General features: G+C 48.7%; 1 protein-coding gene across 3 annotated transcripts in view; it reads left to right on the top strand.

Annotated features, from left to right (window-relative positions):
- The first annotated feature begins 1,525 nt into the window (after nucleotides 1-1,525).
- Nucleotides 1,526-20,487, top strand: part of VANGL1 (VANGL planar cell polarity protein 1) — a 49,424-nt gene continuing 30,462 nt past the window's right edge. Inside the window, exons 1-4 of one of the 3 annotated variants that reach the window (XM_033861344.2) lie at nucleotides 1,598-1,672; nucleotides 8,840-8,968; nucleotides 10,739-10,945; nucleotides 18,884-19,016. In XM_033861344.2, coding sequence (XP_033717235.1) covers nucleotides 10,875-10,945; nucleotides 18,884-19,016 — 204 coding nt within the window. In that variant the 5' untranslated portion in view covers nucleotides 1,598-1,672; nucleotides 8,840-8,968; nucleotides 10,739-10,874. Of the gene's footprint in view, nucleotides 1,673-8,277; nucleotides 8,969-10,738; nucleotides 10,946-18,883; nucleotides 19,017-20,487 lie in introns of those variants that run through there. The other 2 variants (XM_019919930.3, XM_019919931.3) reach the window with 2 other exon arrangements.

Here is a 20,487-nt window from a genome sequence, read left to right as displayed (position 1 = left end):
TTTTCATGAAAATCCATTGAGGATCTGTAGATTTCATGGGAGCTATTCAGTAATATCATAACTACAATTGGAAAACCCTGGCCTGTTATAACTTTGAAGGGTCTACACTTTAAAGACGAAAGAGACATGTTTTTATAAAACTCTACATTTCTGCACCTGAGCACTGATTCAGGTGGACAGACAATGGGCTTTAACCTTAGGAAGCTGGCTGCCCTCAGGAGACAGGTAAGAGGCTGGCGAGGGGGAGGGTCAGACGCCTTACACGGCCAAGAGTGAGCAGTAAACCTGGTGGCAGGATGGGGCTGCATGAAGATCACCTACATTGAACATATAATGTCCTCAAGAAATATATATGGGAGAGAGAATTGGGGACTAGGGAGGATGGGGAAGAGGGGGTGAGGGAAGAGTGAGGGCTTTGGGGGCAAAATTTCCGTAACTAAGGCTAGTTCAGCATGGGTATGTTTCCCCATCCCATTGCCCACACTACTTCATTATACACCACCTCTACTGGGCAGCGCGGCCATGTAAGCTGCTTTGGGTCCCAGCCAGACTCCAGACTCTCCACATGGATCCCTAACCCTATTCACCCACACAAGACAACGAAGTAAGAAGAGTGTAAATATTCATATGAATAGTTGGCAACTGTTCAGTGTCTACTGGGCACCAGCCACTTTTCATAATCCTCACTGCTGTCCTGCAAAGGCTGGCTTTATCTTCCTCTCTGCTTTTCAGACGGGGAAACAAAGACTTAGAAGCAGACCTGGTTGAATCAGGATTGGAACCTGGGGCTGCCTGCCTTCAGGGGTGTGCTCTTCCAGTAGCTTCTAGGATACTGGGGTTGGGGGGCAGTGACCACGCTGTTAAAGGGAGGAGGAGGGGTAGGGTCGGCTTTGGGGGCCTATAGGGGGTCTGGGTGTGCATGGTTATATGTGGGGTCATTTCCTGAGCTGCATGTGAGTTTAAGTGTGAGTGTGTATGTGGGTTGAGGTATGGGTATATATGGACATTTGTGGGCTGGTTCTTGGAATATGTGTATTTGAGTGTGTGAGTGTGTGTGTGTGTGTGTGTGTGTGTGTGTGTGTGTGTGTAGGGGGTTAGTCCCTGGGCTGCTGGGCAACTGTGTTTTGGGGCTCCATTGGGGGCAGACAGGCTTGAATTTTGTGCATGATTGTGAGTCTGTGTGTGCATGAGTGTGTAAGTTTGAGCGTGCAAGTATGTTGGGGTGCTGGGGGGGTTAATCCCTGACCATGTGTTTGTGATGTGTGGATGTGTGTGTGTGTGTGTGTGGTCAGCCCCTAGGGTCTGTGTGGGTACGAGTGTGCCTGAATGGGTGTGTGAGTCGGTGTGTGTGTTTGAGTGTGTGTGCGTGTGTGTCCGGGGCGCGTTGAGCCTGGGGGTTGGGGGGAGACGCCGGCGGGCCCCGCCCTGCGCTGCAGGTGGGCCGGGCCCTCGGCTGGGCCGGCCGCGCTCGCTGCTCTTGGCTCGCGGCCGCGCCGGGCTCGCAGGGCTGGGCTCGGGCTGCGGGGCGGCGCCGGGACAGGAAGCGGAAAGCAGCAGTGCAGCGGCGGCGGCGGCGGGGCTCTGCCTCTACAGGAGCCCAGTGCAGGCCGCAGAGTCGGGGCCGCTGCGAGCCGAGACCGCGGGCCGCGGAGCCCGCACGGCCGGCGCGGAGGTGAGTCCCGCCGCAGGCCGGGCGCGGCGGGGCGGCGGGCGCGGGGTGCAGACCTCCCGCGGGGAGACGCCCCCACCCGGACCCGCGACCCCGCGAGCCCCTGGGTCCTCCTCCCGCAGCCCCACCCCGGACTCAGACCCCGGTTCACTGCCCTTCTCCCGCCTCTGGCCGGGAGCCTCCTTCCCTCCCGCGGTCCATAGCCCGAGCCGTGCTTCCCGGGACCCCACTCCTCTCCCATCCCCGCGAGGTGCGCCCCTCCCGCCCCGGGGCCGCACTCCCCGCGCACCCCACTTCCTCGGTCCGGGCATTTCCTCCCCACGCCTCGGACGCTCGCTGCTACCGTGGCTGCACTTTGGGGTGCGCGCCCCGGCCGGCAGGGAGTGGCCGAGCGTTCCTGCAGGCACCCGCGCTGAGGCACCGGCCCTGCGGGGCTGGGGCCGGACCGCCCTGCGCACCCCGGGAGCCGGGCGAGCTCCGTGGTTCCCACCCCGCCGTGGGGCTCGACCCGGGAACAGCCCGCGCCCGGGGACCCGCCCGACCCTGGGCCAGAAACCGGCACAGAGCTGGCCTGTGTTCCCACCTCGCTTACAGAAGGGAGCTGGCCCTGGAGGCGGGCGGGGGGCGAGTCCGGTTGCGCATCGGAGAGCGCAACAGGCAGGTAGGAGTTTACTTTCAAAAACGCCGGGGTGGAGCAGCAGGCGTCCGGCTAGTCTCTGCCCGAGGCGTCCCGGTTGGAGGCAATCTCACCGCCTCGGGGCAGCCTTCGCCACGGGCAGGACCTCATTTCCTCCTGCAGGCTTTAAACTGCCCCAAGCAAACGTGTCCGGGGAAGTGTGAAGCTTTATAAAAATTTAAACGCGTCGGTGGCGGAGGCAGGAGTGGGGCGGAGCCGCGGCCTGGCGGCCCGGAGATGAGCTAGTGAGACTTGGAGCCGAGAAACCTGTGGCTCAGTTTTCACAGCTTCAAACCAGGTATAAAGCCCACCCCGCGAAGGTGTTGTGAGCTCGTTTAGCCGCTTGTTAAGAGATGTTAGAGCTCTTTATTATGATGATTTTGTGGCTGGCACGTGCATTTTGTTAAACCCCTTTTGGGGGGCTGTGATTGGAAATACATGTATTTTTAGACATCTATTCCAAAAGCTAGCGAGCTGTAAAGAATCTGGCATTTTCACTGATGTGTTTATAAATTTTACAGGGTTGCTGGAAAAATATTATAACTTGTGTCACCAATCAACAATGCTAATTAGCGTTCTCCTTCCAGTGGGTGGGTTGTTTGATTACACAGCTCCTAGGCTCTTTAAGTGAGATGGCAGAAACTGTCTGAATCCAGGGAGATGTAATTAGTCATTTTATGTAACCACTAATTAGAGTTTTTAGAGTTGGATTAAATCAATGTGGTATAGTTGGGGTTTGATTTCTGGGAGGAAACTGTTTATTCTCCAGTTCAAGTAAATAACACTCTTCACCTCTCCATAAGCATTTAGCATTCCCAGACTTTGGTGTCTCTCAATATAATTACTGAAACAGCTAGGGTGAAATTTTCACTGTTACAGTGTTGGCAGTGTGACTTGGTTGCAACTTAATTTGTAAGTAAAATGGGAGAATTTTGAGAACGGCATGTTTGTAAGGACTGCTTGCCAGGCAATACATTTTCATTGCCTTGTGTACTTGAGCAAAAGGATGAAACCGTAAAGGAAGGTTTCCTGACCAAGAAGCAATGCCAGGTCACCCTGGTCCACTGGAGAATAAACAGATGTTGAGTGAGGAAGGTATTCTCCCCTCCAGCCCCCAACGCACACAAACACACACCCTGTTTGCTATCCCAGACCTCAGCAGCATTTGGGTTGAGTGGGCACTTATCACACTGTATTTTAATAGGCAGGTTCTACCTTTAAGCTGTGAGCTCCTTGGAGTTAGAACTATTTCAGATTCATTTCTTTTCTTTTGGACTCCCCACAATGCTTGGGACACTGAACCTGTGAGTAGGAGTTGAAATTGCAGAATTCTTTGTGGGTTCTGTGTGGTTTGGGACAATTTGTGATGGTTGCCTCCCCTCCTCCCTGTAAATAAACGAGTTTGGTAATTGCTACATTGTTATATAGTTTCCATAGTCAAGAGCACAGGTTCTGGAATTAGACTCTCAGAGTTCAAGGCCCAGCTCCAGCACTTACCAGGTTTGCCACCTTGGTTTTCTTAACTGTAGCATGAAATTCATATTTTTTCTCCCATATAAGGCGTGTTCTGAGGATTAAGTGAGATATTATATGCAAATGACTTAAAACAGTTCCTAATACATATGAAGCACTCGATTAACTGTGAGCCATTAGATTATTATGGTCCTTCTCTCTCTATAAAGTGAACTAGCTGTGGCTAGGGGACTAGCTGTGTATGGGCATCGTGCTGTGCCATTTTCCAGAAGGTGGACGAGGCAGGATTAGGTGGACGTGGGGTTGGACCATGTTTCTAGTAGTGGCTTTGGTCTCACCTGAAGCCTGATGAAAAGGTGCATGTATGTTCAGCTGAGGTCTGTCTCCATTGGTGTCCTTCTGAATACCACTTTATTGGACAGCAGTCATTGGACCCTGCATCATGGAATTTACAGGGGAGGTAGTATTTTCGAAATTACTTTTCCGAAGCTTAAGAATCTGGCAGGGGACAAGGGGCGGGGGTCACTTGAGAACAAATATACATCATAAGAACTCCAGACACATTAACCATTCACAGCTTTTGGAAATCTATACCCAGCTGTTAAGGGTGTTTCAGAGGTAATTGATGACTGGAACCAAGAGGAGATATTCTGGGAAGGTGAGTTGAAATCATTGGTAAAATGAGGTTGACATTTTCTTTTCTTGTGAATAGTGGCCCGGAATCACTCATTTAGAAGGGCACTGTTGAAAGAATCACTGGGTTTGTTGCAAATGCCACAATCCTTCTGATCCCCACATCAGTGGCCTGGATGATGTGTTATGGTTTATAGACCACAAGTTCAGCAAAATACTTCTTCCCATCCTCCCTTACAGCCCTGAGGTCCTCCAGATAAACCCAATAAAACACACAGAGCTTTCTCTGATACTCACTTCTAACCTGGGGACGGTAAAAGAAGGCCTGCAAGGAAACGAATGGAAATCAATAAATTAGTTAACTATAGCTAATGGGATTCATTAAAGTAGACTCACATAGACCCAAAAAAGTACATAAGTTTAATGAAAATGATACATAAGTCATGTGCCTTATAAAGGTATTCTTTCCAATGGAAGGAATTTAACTTTACTAAGTAGTAATAATGCTTACCGTGTGCTAGGCATTAGTCTGAATGATTATGAATGATCTCATTTAACCCACCTTGAGCCTATAAGGTAAGTAAAATATAATTCTGTTGTTATAATTAGGGAAACAGGCACAGAAGGGTTAAGTAATTAATCTGAGGTCACACAGCTGATAAGTAGCAGAGCCAGGATTTGAACAGTGACAATCTAACTTCAAAACCTGTGCTCATTGCTTGTCCCCTGTAGAAGAAAAGTTGACTAAACAAAATTATCTAAATTATCCTTTTCCCCTTGAGTGCCACGTAATTAAAAACGGGTACCTTGAGAAAAATGTTAGCTTGAAAACAATAAAAATAATGAATGGTGTAAACCCTTTAGAATTATATATATGATAAAAATCAAATATGCAAAGTGATGTGCTCAGTATATATAAACACAGTTGCTTCCCTTGGAAGTATATCCACTGCAGAAGGAGTAGAATGGCTCTTTAAATTCAGCGTGTGTCTCTGTACCCCTTGCAAGGTAACTTTCTACCCTCCAACCCAAGTTCACTTAATAGCTCTAGGCAGAGCTGTTGACATTTTTATAATTTCCTTTTCTGAGAAGGTTAGCTTACGTTTACCACTGTCATTACCATAACATAATATTTCCCTCATATGATTTTCTGAACACTGTGTTTTCCTTTCAAGTAGGAGTCAGGTATATTTTGTGAGTGATTGTGACTTTAGGGGCGGATTCTCTTCAAGGCCTCTGATCCCCACTTTGCTTTTAATAAAGGTGGGGGGGGAAGGAGGTTCTCTGACATTTTTGTTGGGGAATTCCAGATTTAAGATGCTGCCACTTGGTCAAAAGTGCTCTTGAACCTGTCTCAACACTGCCCTCTGACCTTCATGAGATGTGATTTGACAAGCTCTAGCCCTATCCTGGTGTTTGCTTGCAGCCCGGAAGGGATAAATGACAGGAGGACAGGGGGAGGCAGAGACTGATGCCAGTTCTTACTGTGTCTGGCATATAACCTTTGCCGCTGAGTAAGACTTGTGCAAGCAGCAGAGCAGCTCCACTCTTGGTGGTTCGGATGTCACTGTGGAATGTAATCTCTGCATCTTTTTCTTCGGTTGTAAAACCGAGGATTTAAAATAGACGACCTCTAAGGTTTCTTCCACAGTGAACCTATGGGCTCCACGTCCCGACATGTACCACCTAAACCCTTCCTTCATTCAGCACACATTTACAGAGAGCCTGTTGTGCTCCAGGAGCTGGAGAGAGAGTAATGAAAGAGGCCCCTGCCCTCGTGGAGCTTACTGTCTCTGCAGGAGCCAGTCCCTGTGTAATTGGAAATTGGGAGATCAAGAAGTACAGGGAGGTGGGAAAGGGCCAGGTGAGGCCGGAGGACCGGAAAGGCCCTTGAGAGAAGCTGTATTTCAGCTGAGAGGGATGAGTAGGAATTGGGCAAAATGAGGTGGGTGAAGAGTGAGTAGAGCAGATGTCCTGAGGCTGCAGAGAGCCGGGTGCCTTAGAGAACGTCGGGTAGAGAAGGAAAGCCCAGCTGGAGAGGTGGGCAGGGCCTGGCAGACCAAGTGAAGGATTTTGAGTTTTATTTGAAGTGCAGCGGAACACCGTGGAGGGGTTTTAAGCAGGGAAGTGACGTCCACGTTGTGATTTGAAAGATCACTCTGGCAGCTGCCCAACCAGAGCCAGGCACAGTCTGGGTCATGTCAGGGGTCAGTGTGATAGACAGATAGTTCCAGATTCCAGGATCCACATTACACCTTTATGTGACCCTATCCTATTCAAGCCAGTGCAGCAGCCTATCACTTTATTACCCAGAGAACCTGATTCCTTTTCTTTACTTTATTATCTTCCTGATAAGGCCTCCCTCTGACCTTATCTGAGTTCTGCTAATTTCTTGTGCATACAAGGGAACTATCTTGTAAAAGTACTGCTGCAATGATAAGCTTCAGGATGTGTTTTTCTGTTAACGATGTCGAAACCCTTCCATTGGCTTTTGAGATGAGTTCGCTCTGGATTTTGTCCGTCTGCCTCTGGCTGCTGCTTCTTAATCCTCACTGAGATCTGGGACAAGAATTGATAGCTCTGGTAGAGACAGTGTGACGCAGAAGGGGCCCGAACTCTCGAGAGACTGGATTCTGTGAGGAAACCTGCAGGCTTTGGAATAGTTTAGCCCTGTGTACGTGGAGCCTGGAGGAAGTGGGTGGCCTGAGAACTGGGAGACTGAGGGGTGGATAACAGGGGACAGAGGGCACTTAGGGACAGTAGAATGTGTGGGCTGAAGCGGGGAGAGAGTTGTGAAAATGGTGCTGGGTTGGCTTTATAGGGTCAGTAGGATGTTTGCATGGCGCCAGTGGAGGAAATTGAAAAGAACAGTCCGGGGCACCGGAGAGCATCGCGGGGGTGATGGGAATCCCAAGCGGAGCAAGAGGCATCTGAGTAGGAAATGTGCATTGGGGATTTATCCTTTCAGTAAGTATTTGTTGGGTACCTCTTATGTTCCGTGTATCCTGGGGTAGGTAAACAGTAGCTTCTGTCTCCATGGAGCTTATCCTAGAGTAAATCCATGGACGGAGGAGAATAATGGGTGAGTTTTGAGTCTTAAAAGGTAACTTGATGGGGGAGAGGGAGAGGACTGTTGGAGGAGGAGTAGCACAAACACCATCAAATCGGAGGAGGACAGACAGCAGAGAGCTCCGCGAGGGCAGCCGTGTGCTGTGTGCCATTGTCATTGCTGTAACCTAGCATCGCCTAGCAGGTCTCTCATAGCCCCACTAAACGTGGAGGTGGATGAATGCATACATGGGTTAAGAAGGTCTGGGGGGAAGGAGGACAAGGGTGGGACCTTTGGATTTGGCTCCTGGCAATCTCTGGCCAACTTAGCGCTGTTTCAGTGGAGCATCAAAGATGGAGGATTGGGGTGACAAGAGGGAGGGAATGGCAGCATATGCAAACCACCCCTTTGATAAATATAGTTAGGAATTGTGAGAGAGAAACCAGACAAGGGCAGCTGGAGAGTAGAGGTAAAGCTTTCCCCCAAACAGCACTTGGGAGCCCATGATTTCCTTTGAGGGGCATGCCTGGAGTTGCCTTAACGGATGGCCGGAGGTTTTAATGAGGACTAAGGATGACGTCCTCTTGCAGTAGGGGAATGAAATTTGCATTAGCATGTGCCAGAGGCTTTATTTTGGGAGCTTCCTTTAACGCTTAACAGCAACCCTAGGAAGAGATCATATTAAATGGCCTCATTTTACAGAGGTGTCGGGGGCGGTGGTGGGAGGGTGGGGAGATAAGCTCAGAGAGGTAAGTGTCTGCCCTGCGGTGTCACGGCCCCGGGAGCGTGAATAGGATCAACCCAGGTCTTCGAGGCCTGGGCCACCTGCCTCTGAGACACCCCAGCAGCATTTAGCCGGAAATAGATAGAAGCTGGGATGGAAAAGAGAATCGAGAGTTAATGGGTTGGAGGGCAGAAAAAAGTATAGACGTTGTGGTTGGTCAATTCTGGGTGTAGAAGACAGCAGTCAGGTTTCTGGGCCAGGCAGCCGGGTGTTGGAACCTGCAGGTCAGCAGAGAGCTGGGTGAAGGACCTTTGGGGAAAGAGGCTCATTCGGGGCAGGTCTGGAGATCTTGGCTCACCTCCTGAGGCTGGCGTCTGCCAGGTATGGAGAAGAACAAGCAGCATAGCCCAGCGCAGAAAGGAAGTGAGAGTCTAAGGTGCTGAAAGCTCATTGAAATTGCTAGTGAACATGCTGGGAGGAAGAGTAGGGAGAAAAAAAAAAAAGATGAGCTTGTTCTTAAAGTCTTCTAGAAAAGTGGGGGAAGGTCCAAGAGCAAAACTAACATGTTTTTAAAATGCCCACAGTGGGTTTTTTTCCACATTTGATGCTTTACAGTCACCCCACGAAATAGGCTGCCTTATTTCCATTTTACGGATGAGGACACCGGAGGCTCCGAGGGGAACGCAGCTAGTTAGCAAGCCCTGGACTGCACTGGGATGCAAGCCCAGCGCTGTCTGGCCGCAGGTGAGCCTCAGGTGGGAAGGTGAGCACGGGCACCCACTCTGTCTTGCTCCTTTCCGTGTCTTTCTCTTACTGAGAGAGACAAGGAGAGCCTCTAGGTTGGGGACTGGTCGCGGGAGTCTTGATAACCCCAAATGCCCCTTATCCAGCGTATCGGAGCCGGTGCTGGGAGTGGTCACGGTTGTAGCTTGTTTGTTTCTCGCATGAGCCCTTTTATTCACCTTTTACAGATGTGGGTTCAGAGAGGTTTAATAATTTGACTGAGGTCATATAGCTAACAGGTGAGTAAAGCCTGGGATTGGAAGCCAGCTCCTAATACTGTATCAGCTTATATCTACAGATCAACCCTGTGAAGTCCGTGGCTGGTGGGTTTATCCCCATTTGATAAATGAGGAAATCGAGGCTCAAGAAGGCAGGTGACTTATCCCAGGTTGTACTTGACAGTGAGCAGCCCTAGCTAGACCCCGGGTCTCCCCACTGCTCACCTTGGGTTCATGCAGGAGAGCAGACATGAAATAATGAGTCAGGACATCAGGAAAAGGGAGGCTAGCTAGCCCTAGGTGACAGACCCTAGGGAATGAATGATAAGGGCAAACAACCTAGGTGGTACTGAGGCTCGGACTGTGTTGGCTAGTGGTGGTTTGTGGGTGATTCCCTCCAGGCTGGCAGGTCATTCATTGCTCAGGAGCCTTGGCCTTCTCCCAGTGAGGGTAGAGGTATGGCATCTGCGGCTTCTTTGTTTTTTCTTCACACTGATCTCCCTGGCTCTGTTTGCAGTGTCAGCTTCCAGGGGCGCTGGAAGGAGGAGCCCTGTGGGGTGGAGACCAGCTCCGGGGTGAGGGGTGTAGAACTCCTTTCTCTCCAAGTAAAGGTTTAGCATGTGGGGCTCAGGAATGTACTTGGAAACATTTCCAATTTATTTTTATTGCATAGCAATATTTAATGAAAATGTGGGAAAAGACCCAGGAACCTGCAGCTAATAAATCACCTGCTTTCATTTTCTGATGTTCTGTCATCCTTGTCCTTACGTAAGTGATTGTAACTGGAATGTAGATTTCAGCGTCTATCTGCAGTGCTGTATGTAGCCTGCTTTTTAAATTTATCACTATATCATACAAATTTCTGTTCTTCGTAATTATCATTTTAAACAGCTCTATGATATTTCTTTGGGTGAATGAATCATGTTTCCCTGACCTAGTCCTCTGTTTGGGGGGCATTGAGAGTGTTTCTTGCTCTTCACTATTTTAGACAATGTGCTAATAGTAGTTTTTCGTTTAAAAAAGGAGATTAGTTCCCTGAGATAAATTCTCAGGAGTTTGGATTCCTGGATTAAAGAGATTGAGAACCTTTTTTTTTTTTTTTTTCCCAGTGGTTTCGGAAACTCTGAGCAAATCCCTGAAAAGCTGCTTCCCTGGGTATTGTTTTGTAACCAGCACACTGGCAGTGGGAGCTGGGCACGGTGTCTAGGACTGGGATGCCAGGAAGGCCGGCTGTGTCTGGGAGATGGCCATGGGCCAGGTCTCTCCCACCTCCGGTTTCCCCGCTGCTGCGGGGCGGGGGTTGGGCTTTGCCCGGCACCCACCCGTCCCCCTCCCAGACACCTGGGCAAGCTGGCTGCTGCCTGAGTGGAGCACTTAGCACTCAGGAGCCTCACCCTTGCTCACTTGTTCCATCATAGAGACCCCAGAGAGGAGGTTGCTACTGTCACTTATCTTCTCGCCCCTCGGGTTTGGCTTTGAAGGTTGATATCCTTTTTTTTTCCTGTTTTCCCAGAATTCGTTCCTGCCGAAGAGTAAGTCCTCGATTCCCAGGCCCTTTGAGGTCTGAGGAGGAGTCCAGTAGGTGAGATTCTCTACCTCTAAGGAGAAACAGTACCTGCTCCTTCAGCAAGAGCAAGCTCTCCGTTGCTATGGATACCGAATCCACGTATTCTGGATACTCTTACTATTCTAGTCATTCGAAAAAATCTCACAGACAAGGGTATGTAAGCTACTGCTTGTTCCACTTTTCCTTTGGGGGAAACTTGCAGGTTGCTCAGGCTGCCTGGGCTCACTTTCAAACAGTCCCCCTGCAGGGCAGTTGACGCCTGAGGTTCAGTCCAAGAGCATTTAACAGGCATTGGGAGGAACTACACCACCAATTTACATTTTATAGCCACCATTACAGTTGGTGACTTTAAGTTCTCACAACTGATTTTAAATTAAAGTTTCTCCCTTCAGTGGAAATGTTTTTCATTTCTAAGTACTTTTCATAGATGACAGTTCTCTCAAAGCTTTACCAAGAATGCAAGTGAAAGTTCCAAAATAAAAAAAGTGTTAATTTGTTGCTTCTCACCCAAAGCTGCTGACTCATCCATTATGCATTTGCCTGAGGCGTATCCACTGAAGTGGCAGGATTGGCCTAGTGCCTTATTTATTTCTCTCTGACTAGTCTTCCCAGTGCGCAGGCCTGGGTTTTGAAAACTCCGACCTCGGTGATGGGGCCAAATTTCCTCTCCTCTGTGAGGAATGAACAGGTCTGCACTGGTATTCATAAGGCCTGCCGTATTACAGACCTCCAGAACGGTCAGGAGAGAAACGAGGAAATGAATGAATGAAGAGGTGGTACTGTACTGGTGAAGAGTGCAGTTGATAAAATTGCAATGCTGCCTCTTCCTTAGAGCCCTCATTTGTAAAATGGGTATAGCAGGGCTGTTGAGAGGATTAAATGAGATTATGCTTGTGAAGCATTTAACACAGCACATAGTAGGTCACTAACCAGTGGCTGTATTAATGCTATCAATGGCCTTGGCATTTCAGCACCACACTCAAAGGCCCACCTGTGGTCACAGCCCTGCCATGGCTGGGAATGGTGATTATAGTGGTGTTTCCCTGACTGAGCAGTTCCCCATACAAGCAGCTGAATGCAGAGCAGGATTTTGTTTTGTAAAACAGCAGTAGGATACGGATATCTAATTGATTTATTCGTTTGTTAGCATGTACGGATGTACACACGCAGAAAGGGGTCTGGAAGGATAGTGTCGGAGCTGCCCAGAGCGGTCATCCACCGGGAAGGGGTCCACACAGGATGGTGACTGATGGGAACTTTCATTTGTGCTTTATCTTTCTGCACTTGTTCAGTCTTTTACAAGTGTATATTTTGTGATTAAAAGTAGAAATGGAATGAGTGTAAAAGAAGGACTTTCAAAGATTATTTAATGACATGAGAAAATACATATGATGCCGTGTTACTAAAACACAAGATTCAAAACTTTGTACCTATAATGGTTATATATTCTTATGATACAATGAATGGTAACAGATGGACCGTGCCTATCTCTAGGTGTGCAACTATTGGGATTATAGTTGTGTGTGTGTGTGTGTGTGTGTGTGTGTGTGTTTAACTTTCCTTATTTTCTAAATTTCATGTATTGCTCGTATAATCATAACAATCTGGGGGAAAGAGGTAAATGAGCTTGTGCTGGAGCCCAGGCAAGGCTTTCTAGTCAGCATGGGAAACAGCAAGGAGGGCTGCTGAGTGAGGCGTAAAGTGACATGCCAGAACCCAGATCCTGAGAAAGTCAGGAACCCTCTGATGAGAAACATTTAATCACAAATTTCAATCAGTGGGTAAACATATCAGATTTGTTCTAAAATACTAGAAACAGCTGTGTAAAAATGTCCAATCTTTGAACTTAACTGGAAAAAGCAATTCCCTTGTCAGTGTGCCAAGCTTCCCCATCCTACACTGTGATGAGTGGAGTGGGAATTTGGGGGTTCTCTTGGTGCTTGGGGATGAGTAGAGAGGGACGCCTTGCAGTGTTCAGAGGAGGAACCATCTCTGGCCTCCTTTATCTAGACTCGTGTCCCGACTGTCATTGCTCTGCACTGCTGTTTCCTCAGGCCCCTTGGGGCCCCGAGAAATTGATACTGCAGTGCTCTCCTGGTAACTTTAGGAGACTGTAACTTTCAATGAAAACAGCATGCAGAACTCTGAGGGCCTTCTTGGACCCCTGCGGAAAGTACTTGGCAAGTAATACAAGCTGAGACCTTTAATAATTTAACCAAGGGTGTTGCTGAATGCCTACTCAGAAGAGCTCGGGGTGAGAGATTCAAGATTTATAGGTGAACTTCCTGGCATCTTTTAGAAAAGTTGGATTCCCTGACAGGCAGCCCTCTAGGGCATAGTGACTGTGGGGCAGAGGTTGTAATCCATAGAGAGTAGGTGCCGGGAGTCCTTTGTCGGGGTGGGTGCCCTGGACCCAGCAGAGGGTCTCTATCACCCGGGAGTGTCCCTGTGAGGGCTGCTTTGCTCAGGGATTTGTTGGGAATTTGAGTGGCAGAGTAGGAAAGGAGAGGGAGCTTGTTTGCTCTTTAGGAATCTTGGTAGAACTGTCAGCGGGGAATAACGAAGGGCAGCAAACTTGATATTCCTGATGACACCGAGATCATCTTTGGAGGACTGGCTGGGTTCTAAGCAGATGACAAGAGACTCTTTTCTAACAAAGAGGTTAGTGGTCTGGTTTTGTGATACCTGCCATCTCCAGAGGGTATCCAGTTAACTTGCTGGGAAAACGGCACAGACTCCAGCCGACCTCGCCTAACCTTTGGGTTTTGGAGTACCAGTTCCCCGAGTTCAATACAGCGGCTGCCAGTACTGTTCATGACCAGTTTGAGAGTGCCTGTTAGGACCCTTGGTCATTATCCCCCATCCTCACAGCAGTCCCAGAACGGTGGGAGGTGGGACCCCCGTTCAACAGGTGATACAATTGAGACTCAGAGAGAGCACTATTTGCCTGAAGTTATGAGGTTGGTAGAGACCCTCAGGTTTAAGGCCCCATTTAGTCCTCCTCTGGAAGCCGTGCTTTCCTCCCTGGGCTGTGCTGGGTGGAGAGCGGCAGAGTAACTGATAGGGAAGAAAGGGAGTGGAGGGTAAGCCATGTGACTAATGTACTATAAAATGCATTGTCCACAAGAGGCTGCCTGAGCGGTAGGGCGATCTGTGCTTTTGTTCCGAGGCCGCTTCCAAGTCAGTTTGTCCTGTGCCCAGCCCTCGCACCCGAGGCAGTGCCGAGAGGAAGCAGCCAGGCCCCGGCAGTCGCCGTTGGTGGAGAAAGGACAGGTGGTGGGTGGTGGTAGAGAAGGAAAGGGAAGAGTAACCGGTGGGGCTGGCTTTCCCCAAGTAGAAATAGACAAACAACAGAAAGAGGGCAAAATCATCTTCCCAGGAAATGCTGACTGTAAGTGGGAACGGTCTAGGAATCGACGGGGATTCTGGTCAGAGTGAGACGGGCTTTACAGCAGCACCCCCAGGGCTCAGCTCTGGAATCGCCTGAATACAAGCATTTACACACTCACACACGTGCGGGTACAGACACGTGCCCAGGCCTCCAGCATGTTACTGCTTGCCCCGACCCCTGACTTATCTTTACTCATACGGGCACATGATGCATGGAGGCAGGCTCAGAGATAAAGATACGAGGATTCCTGTGGCTGGCACACCTGCCCAGCAAAGATGCCTAGGTGATCCAGACGACTCGGGTGGAGTTGGAGAAACACCAAGTGCGCATGTGTTTGAAAAATCCTTTCAGTGGTTTGGTAGCCTACTCCCTGTCTCCTGTTTCTCTTAGACACCGTGGACTGGTGGTCTTCACCACTGGCGGGCCCTCTCCTGGAGGGTACTTAGCACGTCCTTGACATCACGGCAGTTGGAGCTCTGGGGATGAACGTTTGGGTACCGATGCAGTGAAGCGACAGCCATGCTGGGCTCATAGCTCTGCATGCTGGAAAGCACTTGGAAGGCAGCCTTTTTTGTTGGACTTCTCTATGTAGTCCGGGCTCAGACAGTAATTCAGGACCAGTGATTTTTATAAAAGCTGTACAACAGGTCTTTCTCCCTTGACAAGGACCAGCACGACATGCAGCCCACGTTGAGTTGATAGGGTGAGCTTTCCGTCGGCCCCTTACTTGACAGTGAATGGAAAACTTTCCCCAATTGCTTATTGTTTCTCACAGTGAGTCCTTTTGAAGTGGTTGTCTTTGGCAGCCCAGAGTGTTGGGTGCACTGCTTTGTGTTCTCCAAGGTCAGGGTCAAGTCATGACTTCTAGCAGTAGCTTCAAAGGCAGATCTGGGCCTGATGCACGCTGTCCTGAGTCCTGCTCCCAGCCTCATGCACTTAATGCTGTTTTAGTATAGAAGCCACGCTGTACACTGCAACATTGTGTAGCTGAGCGCTGCACTCACAGCTCCCATTATCGAGCCCCCGCTGTATACAGGGCGTTTTACAAACAGGGAAACTTCTGAGTAGTCGCTCCAACAACCTCCTCCCCCAGGAGCATTTGGGTGGGAGAGCCTTGGGCAGAGTTTCCTGGACCACCTGCCTTCGAATCACCTGGGGTGCTGATGAAAAGGGCGGATTCCTGGTGTCTCTCCTCTCCAGACTATTTCTCTGGGGATGGGGCCAGTGAATCTGTACTTCATCTGCACCCCAGGTGGCTTGTCTGCGCATTCACGTGTGAGAAGCAGTGGTTTAGGGTTTTGAGCTTGGAGGATGAGAAACCTTCCTGGAGTTGTCAGGTAATGGGCTCTTATCTGGTTTACCTCTGATGTTACCAGGGGAACTGTAGAGATCGCGTCTCCTTTGGGGACTGTCGGGCCCTTTAAGGGCCAGGCTGGGCCAGTTGGGGTCGGGTCGAGGAAGGGCTGGCCCCTGAGAGACTGTTTCCAGCCCTGGGTGGTTCCCTACCCGCTCCGGCCCTGGTAGTGTTCAGCCTGCAGGAATTGGCACTCGGTGGAAGAATTTTGATTTCCAGTGGAATTTGTGCTGTCACAGGATTTGACCCGTGGGACTAGTGAAGAGATTGATGGGTTAGGGGAGCACGTGACTTGGCAGATGGCAGGACAGTGATAGATGTGAGAGCAGTTGGGGAAAGTGGAAACACAGTAAGAGGAGCAGTGCCTCGGTCTGGCCTGGCCAAGGTGGGGGTCCTGGGGAACAGTGATTCCAGACTTAGTCTAAACAGCTAAGACTGATCAGACACATGGGAAAACTTTCCCCCATTGCTTATTGTTTCTCACAGTGAGTCCTTTTGAAGTGGTTGCTTTGGCAGCCCAGAGTGTTGGGTGCACTGCTTTGTGTTCTCCAAGGTCAGGGTCAAGTCATGACTTCTAGCAGTAGCTTCAAAGGCAGATTCCATAGCTCTGGTAAGTTCATCAAGTTCGGGGTGTGGGAATGAGCATAAGGAATACTTATGCTACAAAATCTTCCAGTTGCTCTTCAAATCAGTGCCGCAGAGCGGGTCTGAATCGAGGCAGTCCGTTCACATCCTGCTCTGCCACTTGCTGTGACTTTGGGGAGTCACTTAACCTCTGTGAGCCTCCGTTTCCTCATTTATAAAATGCAGACAATAATACCACATAGGGTCATTGTTAAGATTGAACAAGATTAACATAAGAAAGCACTTGGTAAAGTGCTCTTTAAATTGGGGTGGGCAGTGGAGTGATTGGCAGTGAGACACACCCCTGGATAAACAAACAACATCTCTTTGCTGTTTCCTTAGTTGCCCAGTTAAAACAAAACACCAGAGTTGACCAGAACACATCTATTTCTGGACTCTAATTTAACAATAGATTGTAGTGATAAATTACGCTACAGGGATTAGAGATGGTATCACTGAAAGCGTCTCTGGGACAACTGAAGCCTCCCTGCCCTTTGAAGGAATTAACCAGGGCTTATCCTAGGGAGATATTGATAAAGCAGAAGTTTGACCACAGAAAGTCTGCATGTGGTTTTGTTAGCTAAGTAGTAGGTTAATAGGAGGGATGCTGTGCAGGGGGAGGGGGTTTGATTGTGTGTGAAAAGCTTCTTTTTCATCTGTGTCCGAGGAACACGTACTCTGCTTCACCAAGTCAAGCCACCATTCTTTGCCATGTGTGGATAGTAATAGCAGTAATAATAGCCACAGTGTATTATTTCACATCCCTGTGTCTATGTGGTGAGATCGTTATCCCCATTGCATAGATGATGAAACTGAGGTTTTTCAGAGGTTTGTCAACTGAAATAAAACACAACATGAGAGCTGAGAGGCCACTTTTATTTGGGGCTTCCTGAAGACTAAAGCCTGGGAGACAGCCTCTCACATGGCTCTGAGGAACTGCTCTGAAGAGGTAGTGGGGGAGGTCAGCATATATACGACTTGACGAAAGGGGTACATGCAAGCAGGCACACATCTTGGTAGAAGGTTGCTGCTGGTCACGAGGAGCAGACGTCTCCTTTAATGATTTTAGTGCTTTTCTAGGTGTGAGAAGATGCGAGCAATTGGGTTCGTAACATTTTCTCCTGAAAATGTCTAACTGTCTGAAAGGCTGTTCTGCCAGTGTTCCCAGAGCACAGAGTGCCTCCTTCCTGATCTCTGCCCTGAAGTCCTTTCAGGGTGTGTCGAAGGTCAGCAGCAGCAGGGGCTAGCAACTTCATCCTTTTAGAGCCACTGGTGAGCAACAGTCTTTAATTGGCAGGTTCAGTAACGTGTGCAGGCTCACACATCAGGTAGGGGCAGAACCCAAATCTGACCGTCTGTCTCTGCAGTGTGTGTGTGCGACGCTTCTGTCCTGCCTGGGAGACCTTGGGGAGGAGGGCGCGTGGGTGAAGGAAGGAGGACTGATGTCAGGGCGGCCTGCGGGACGGAGTTTGAGGGAACTTATTCTTGGCCACTGAGGGGCTCCTTTGGAGGGGCTCCTGGGTTGACTCTTCACAGTTGGGGGTAGGGGTGCCAGTCTCCATAGGTGGTTAATGGCCAGGTCATGACCCCTGGGCTTTGCACAGTGGTTGATTCCTAATTTCAGCATTGACCCACAGCAGGGTGCGCTCATCGTCACCCTGGAAGACCACCCAGGAAGTTCATCTGGGGTAAATGGTGCAACAGCCTGCTTTCCTTAGGGGGCCTGAAAACGTACACACATGCACACACACACACACCCATGTGTGTACCTCTTGGGGTCATTTGCTCTCACTTTTGCCTGTTTCTGTGGGTGCTTTAAGTTCATCTAGAATCTATGGGAATGACTTTTAGTTTTGAATTTGTAGTAATGGGAAGTAACTGATTCTCTGTATTGGTTTAGGGTTTCCTTTCTTCTCTTCTTGTCCAAAGGTGTAGGGTGACAGTGTGTCCCAGATTTTTTTGGACAGACCAAAGCTTAAGTATTTTGCTGTGTCGTCCCAATAGAAAAAAGTCCTAGAAAATAAGTTTAGGCGAATTATGATCAACTCAAGTCAGTGATTTTACAATGAAATGTGCCTTAGCTACAGAAATTCTAAAGTTCACAGTATTAGGCTTTGAAAAAATATGATCACTGTTGATAGAGAAGAAGATCACTTTTTTTGGGTCTTGGAGTGGCAGAAAGAAAATAGTAAGTAGGGAGTAAAGATCAGCTTACTCTTTGCCGGGGGGTGGGATGGGTGTGTGTGTGTGTGTGTGTGTGTGTGTGTGTGTGTGTGTGTAGAAGTTTCTTAAATTCAAAATGAAATTTATAACATGTTTTTTTTAAACAATATTTTTTTTAATTTAATTAATTTATTTTTGGCTGCGTTGGGTCTTTGTTGTTGCACACGGGCTTTCTCTACTTGCGGCGAGCAGGGGTACACTTTGTTGCAGTGCGCAGGCTTTTCATTGCGGTGGCTTCTCTTGTTGCAGAGCACAGGCTCTAGGTGCACGGGCTTCAGTAGTTGTGGCACGTAGTCTCAGTAGTTGTGGTGCACGGGCTTAGTTGCTCAGCGGTATGTGGGATCTTCCCGGACCAGGGCTTGAACCCGTGTCCCCTGTGTTGATGGGTGGATTCTTAACCACTGCACCACCAAGGAAGTCCTATAACATGTTTTGATGAGAGTTAATTAACATGGCATAAATGTGCTAGCAGATTTATCTTTTATTATTTTTTTTTCAGGGAAAGAAATAGAGAGAGGCACAAATCACCCCGGAATAAAGATGGCAGAGGGTCAGAAAAATCTGTCACCATTCAAGCTCCCACCGGAGAGCCCTTGTTGGCAAATGATTCTACTCGGACGGAGGAAGCTCAGGTGAGGATCAAAGGCAGTCTGTAAGTACACTGGTACTTGATCAAGCCTCTTTTCTGTAAATGTTTTCCTAAGTCTTGTTGTAATAGGTTCTCTTGGGTTTTTATCTTTATTTTTCTAGCATGTTAATTAGTTTATCTATATCCTGTGGTTTCTTGTTGGTCTAAGGACAGCCTGACCTACCATTGGCTAGCTTGAGGATTCTTCTGAAGTGTGATTGGTTCACCTCCTTTGAATGGTGTTGAAAGGAAGCCAGCAAGGCTGACGACAGAGCAGAGAAGGGAAAGTTGCAGGCTGCAGGCTCTGGGGACTCATTCCAAAGTAGAACAGTGTAAGAGAGAAGGAAACTCGCTCTCCAGAGACCCTAAGTCATGTAGGGAAGAAGAGCTGAGAGGTTAGGACAGCCCAGACGAAGCCTCACTAAACCTGGAGCTGTACACTTAGATGCCTGCTAGGGAAACATAGGTGAGTGAAATAGACCCTGGGTTACACAGAAGAGGCAAAAATATATCAGGCTAGCTTGGGAGTAAATAGCAATCTGTGTGGCATGTCAGTGTCAGGGCTGTGGCATGGAGTGATGGAATCTGGCACCTGGAGAATGCATTTCCTCTGTCAAGGAAGCAACAGGAATGCAGGAATTAAGTGTTCCTGGGCCTTGCAATATTTAAGAAAAGCTGGAAGTTAGGATTTTATGTGAAATCACCCAATTTTAAAATATGGACTATTAATTTTTTTAAAATATCGTGTGTGTTCTTCTCTCTGGGTCCCAGCTGTCTCACAGTCTACTTGATTTGAATAAACATCTGAGCTATACTCAGAAACATGTTTGCACAGCCCCTTGAAGTATATGCATGTCTAGCCTTAGCCCCAAATAAACTGATGTGTGCCCACACAGCTGTAAAGATATAGATAAGCATGCATCTGTGTGTACCTATGGGTACAGACAGATGTGCATTTATAAGCAGATGTATGGACTGAAATTGGAATTCCTCAGAGCATGCAAGATGCTCGTAGAAGCCAAAGCTGCAGTTGTGGCTGAATGTGGGGTTTGTTCAGTGGTAAGTAAATGCCTTTAGTCCTTACTGTTGCACAGCCTGCCTTGGCTCTGGGGCAGTCATAGGGATGGAGAGCCAGAGGGCCAGAGGAATGGTTGGATGGATGGGGCCAGTCCTAAGACTGGGCCACCCTTAAGTGCTGCAGGGGTCAGTTTCCTCCTGGATGTGAATTCAGAAGTGCTGGTGGCCCACTGTGAAGGCATTTCGTCTGTCATCTTCTCTACATCTTGTAGCTCACTAGGAAGCTACGTTAGGAAGCTGTTGGTGTTTACACCAGGGAAAAGCATTGAAGTGGGCATCTGGAGGCTGTACTTCTCAGCGGCTGTGTGACTTGACTTTGGGCATTCACAACCTTGGTGGGCCTCAGTTTCTTCATTGAAAATCCAGGGGATTGAGATAGAAGATCTAAGATCCTTTCT

This window comes from Tursiops truncatus, chromosome 1, assembly GCF_011762595.2.
Source record: "Tursiops truncatus isolate mTurTru1 chromosome 1, mTurTru1.mat.Y, whole genome shotgun sequence".
Lineage (NCBI taxonomy): Eukaryota > Metazoa > Chordata > Mammalia > Artiodactyla > Delphinidae > Tursiops > Tursiops truncatus.
The sequence above is the reverse complement of the archived record's forward strand: the minus strand, read 5'-3'. Positions and strand labels throughout refer to the sequence as shown.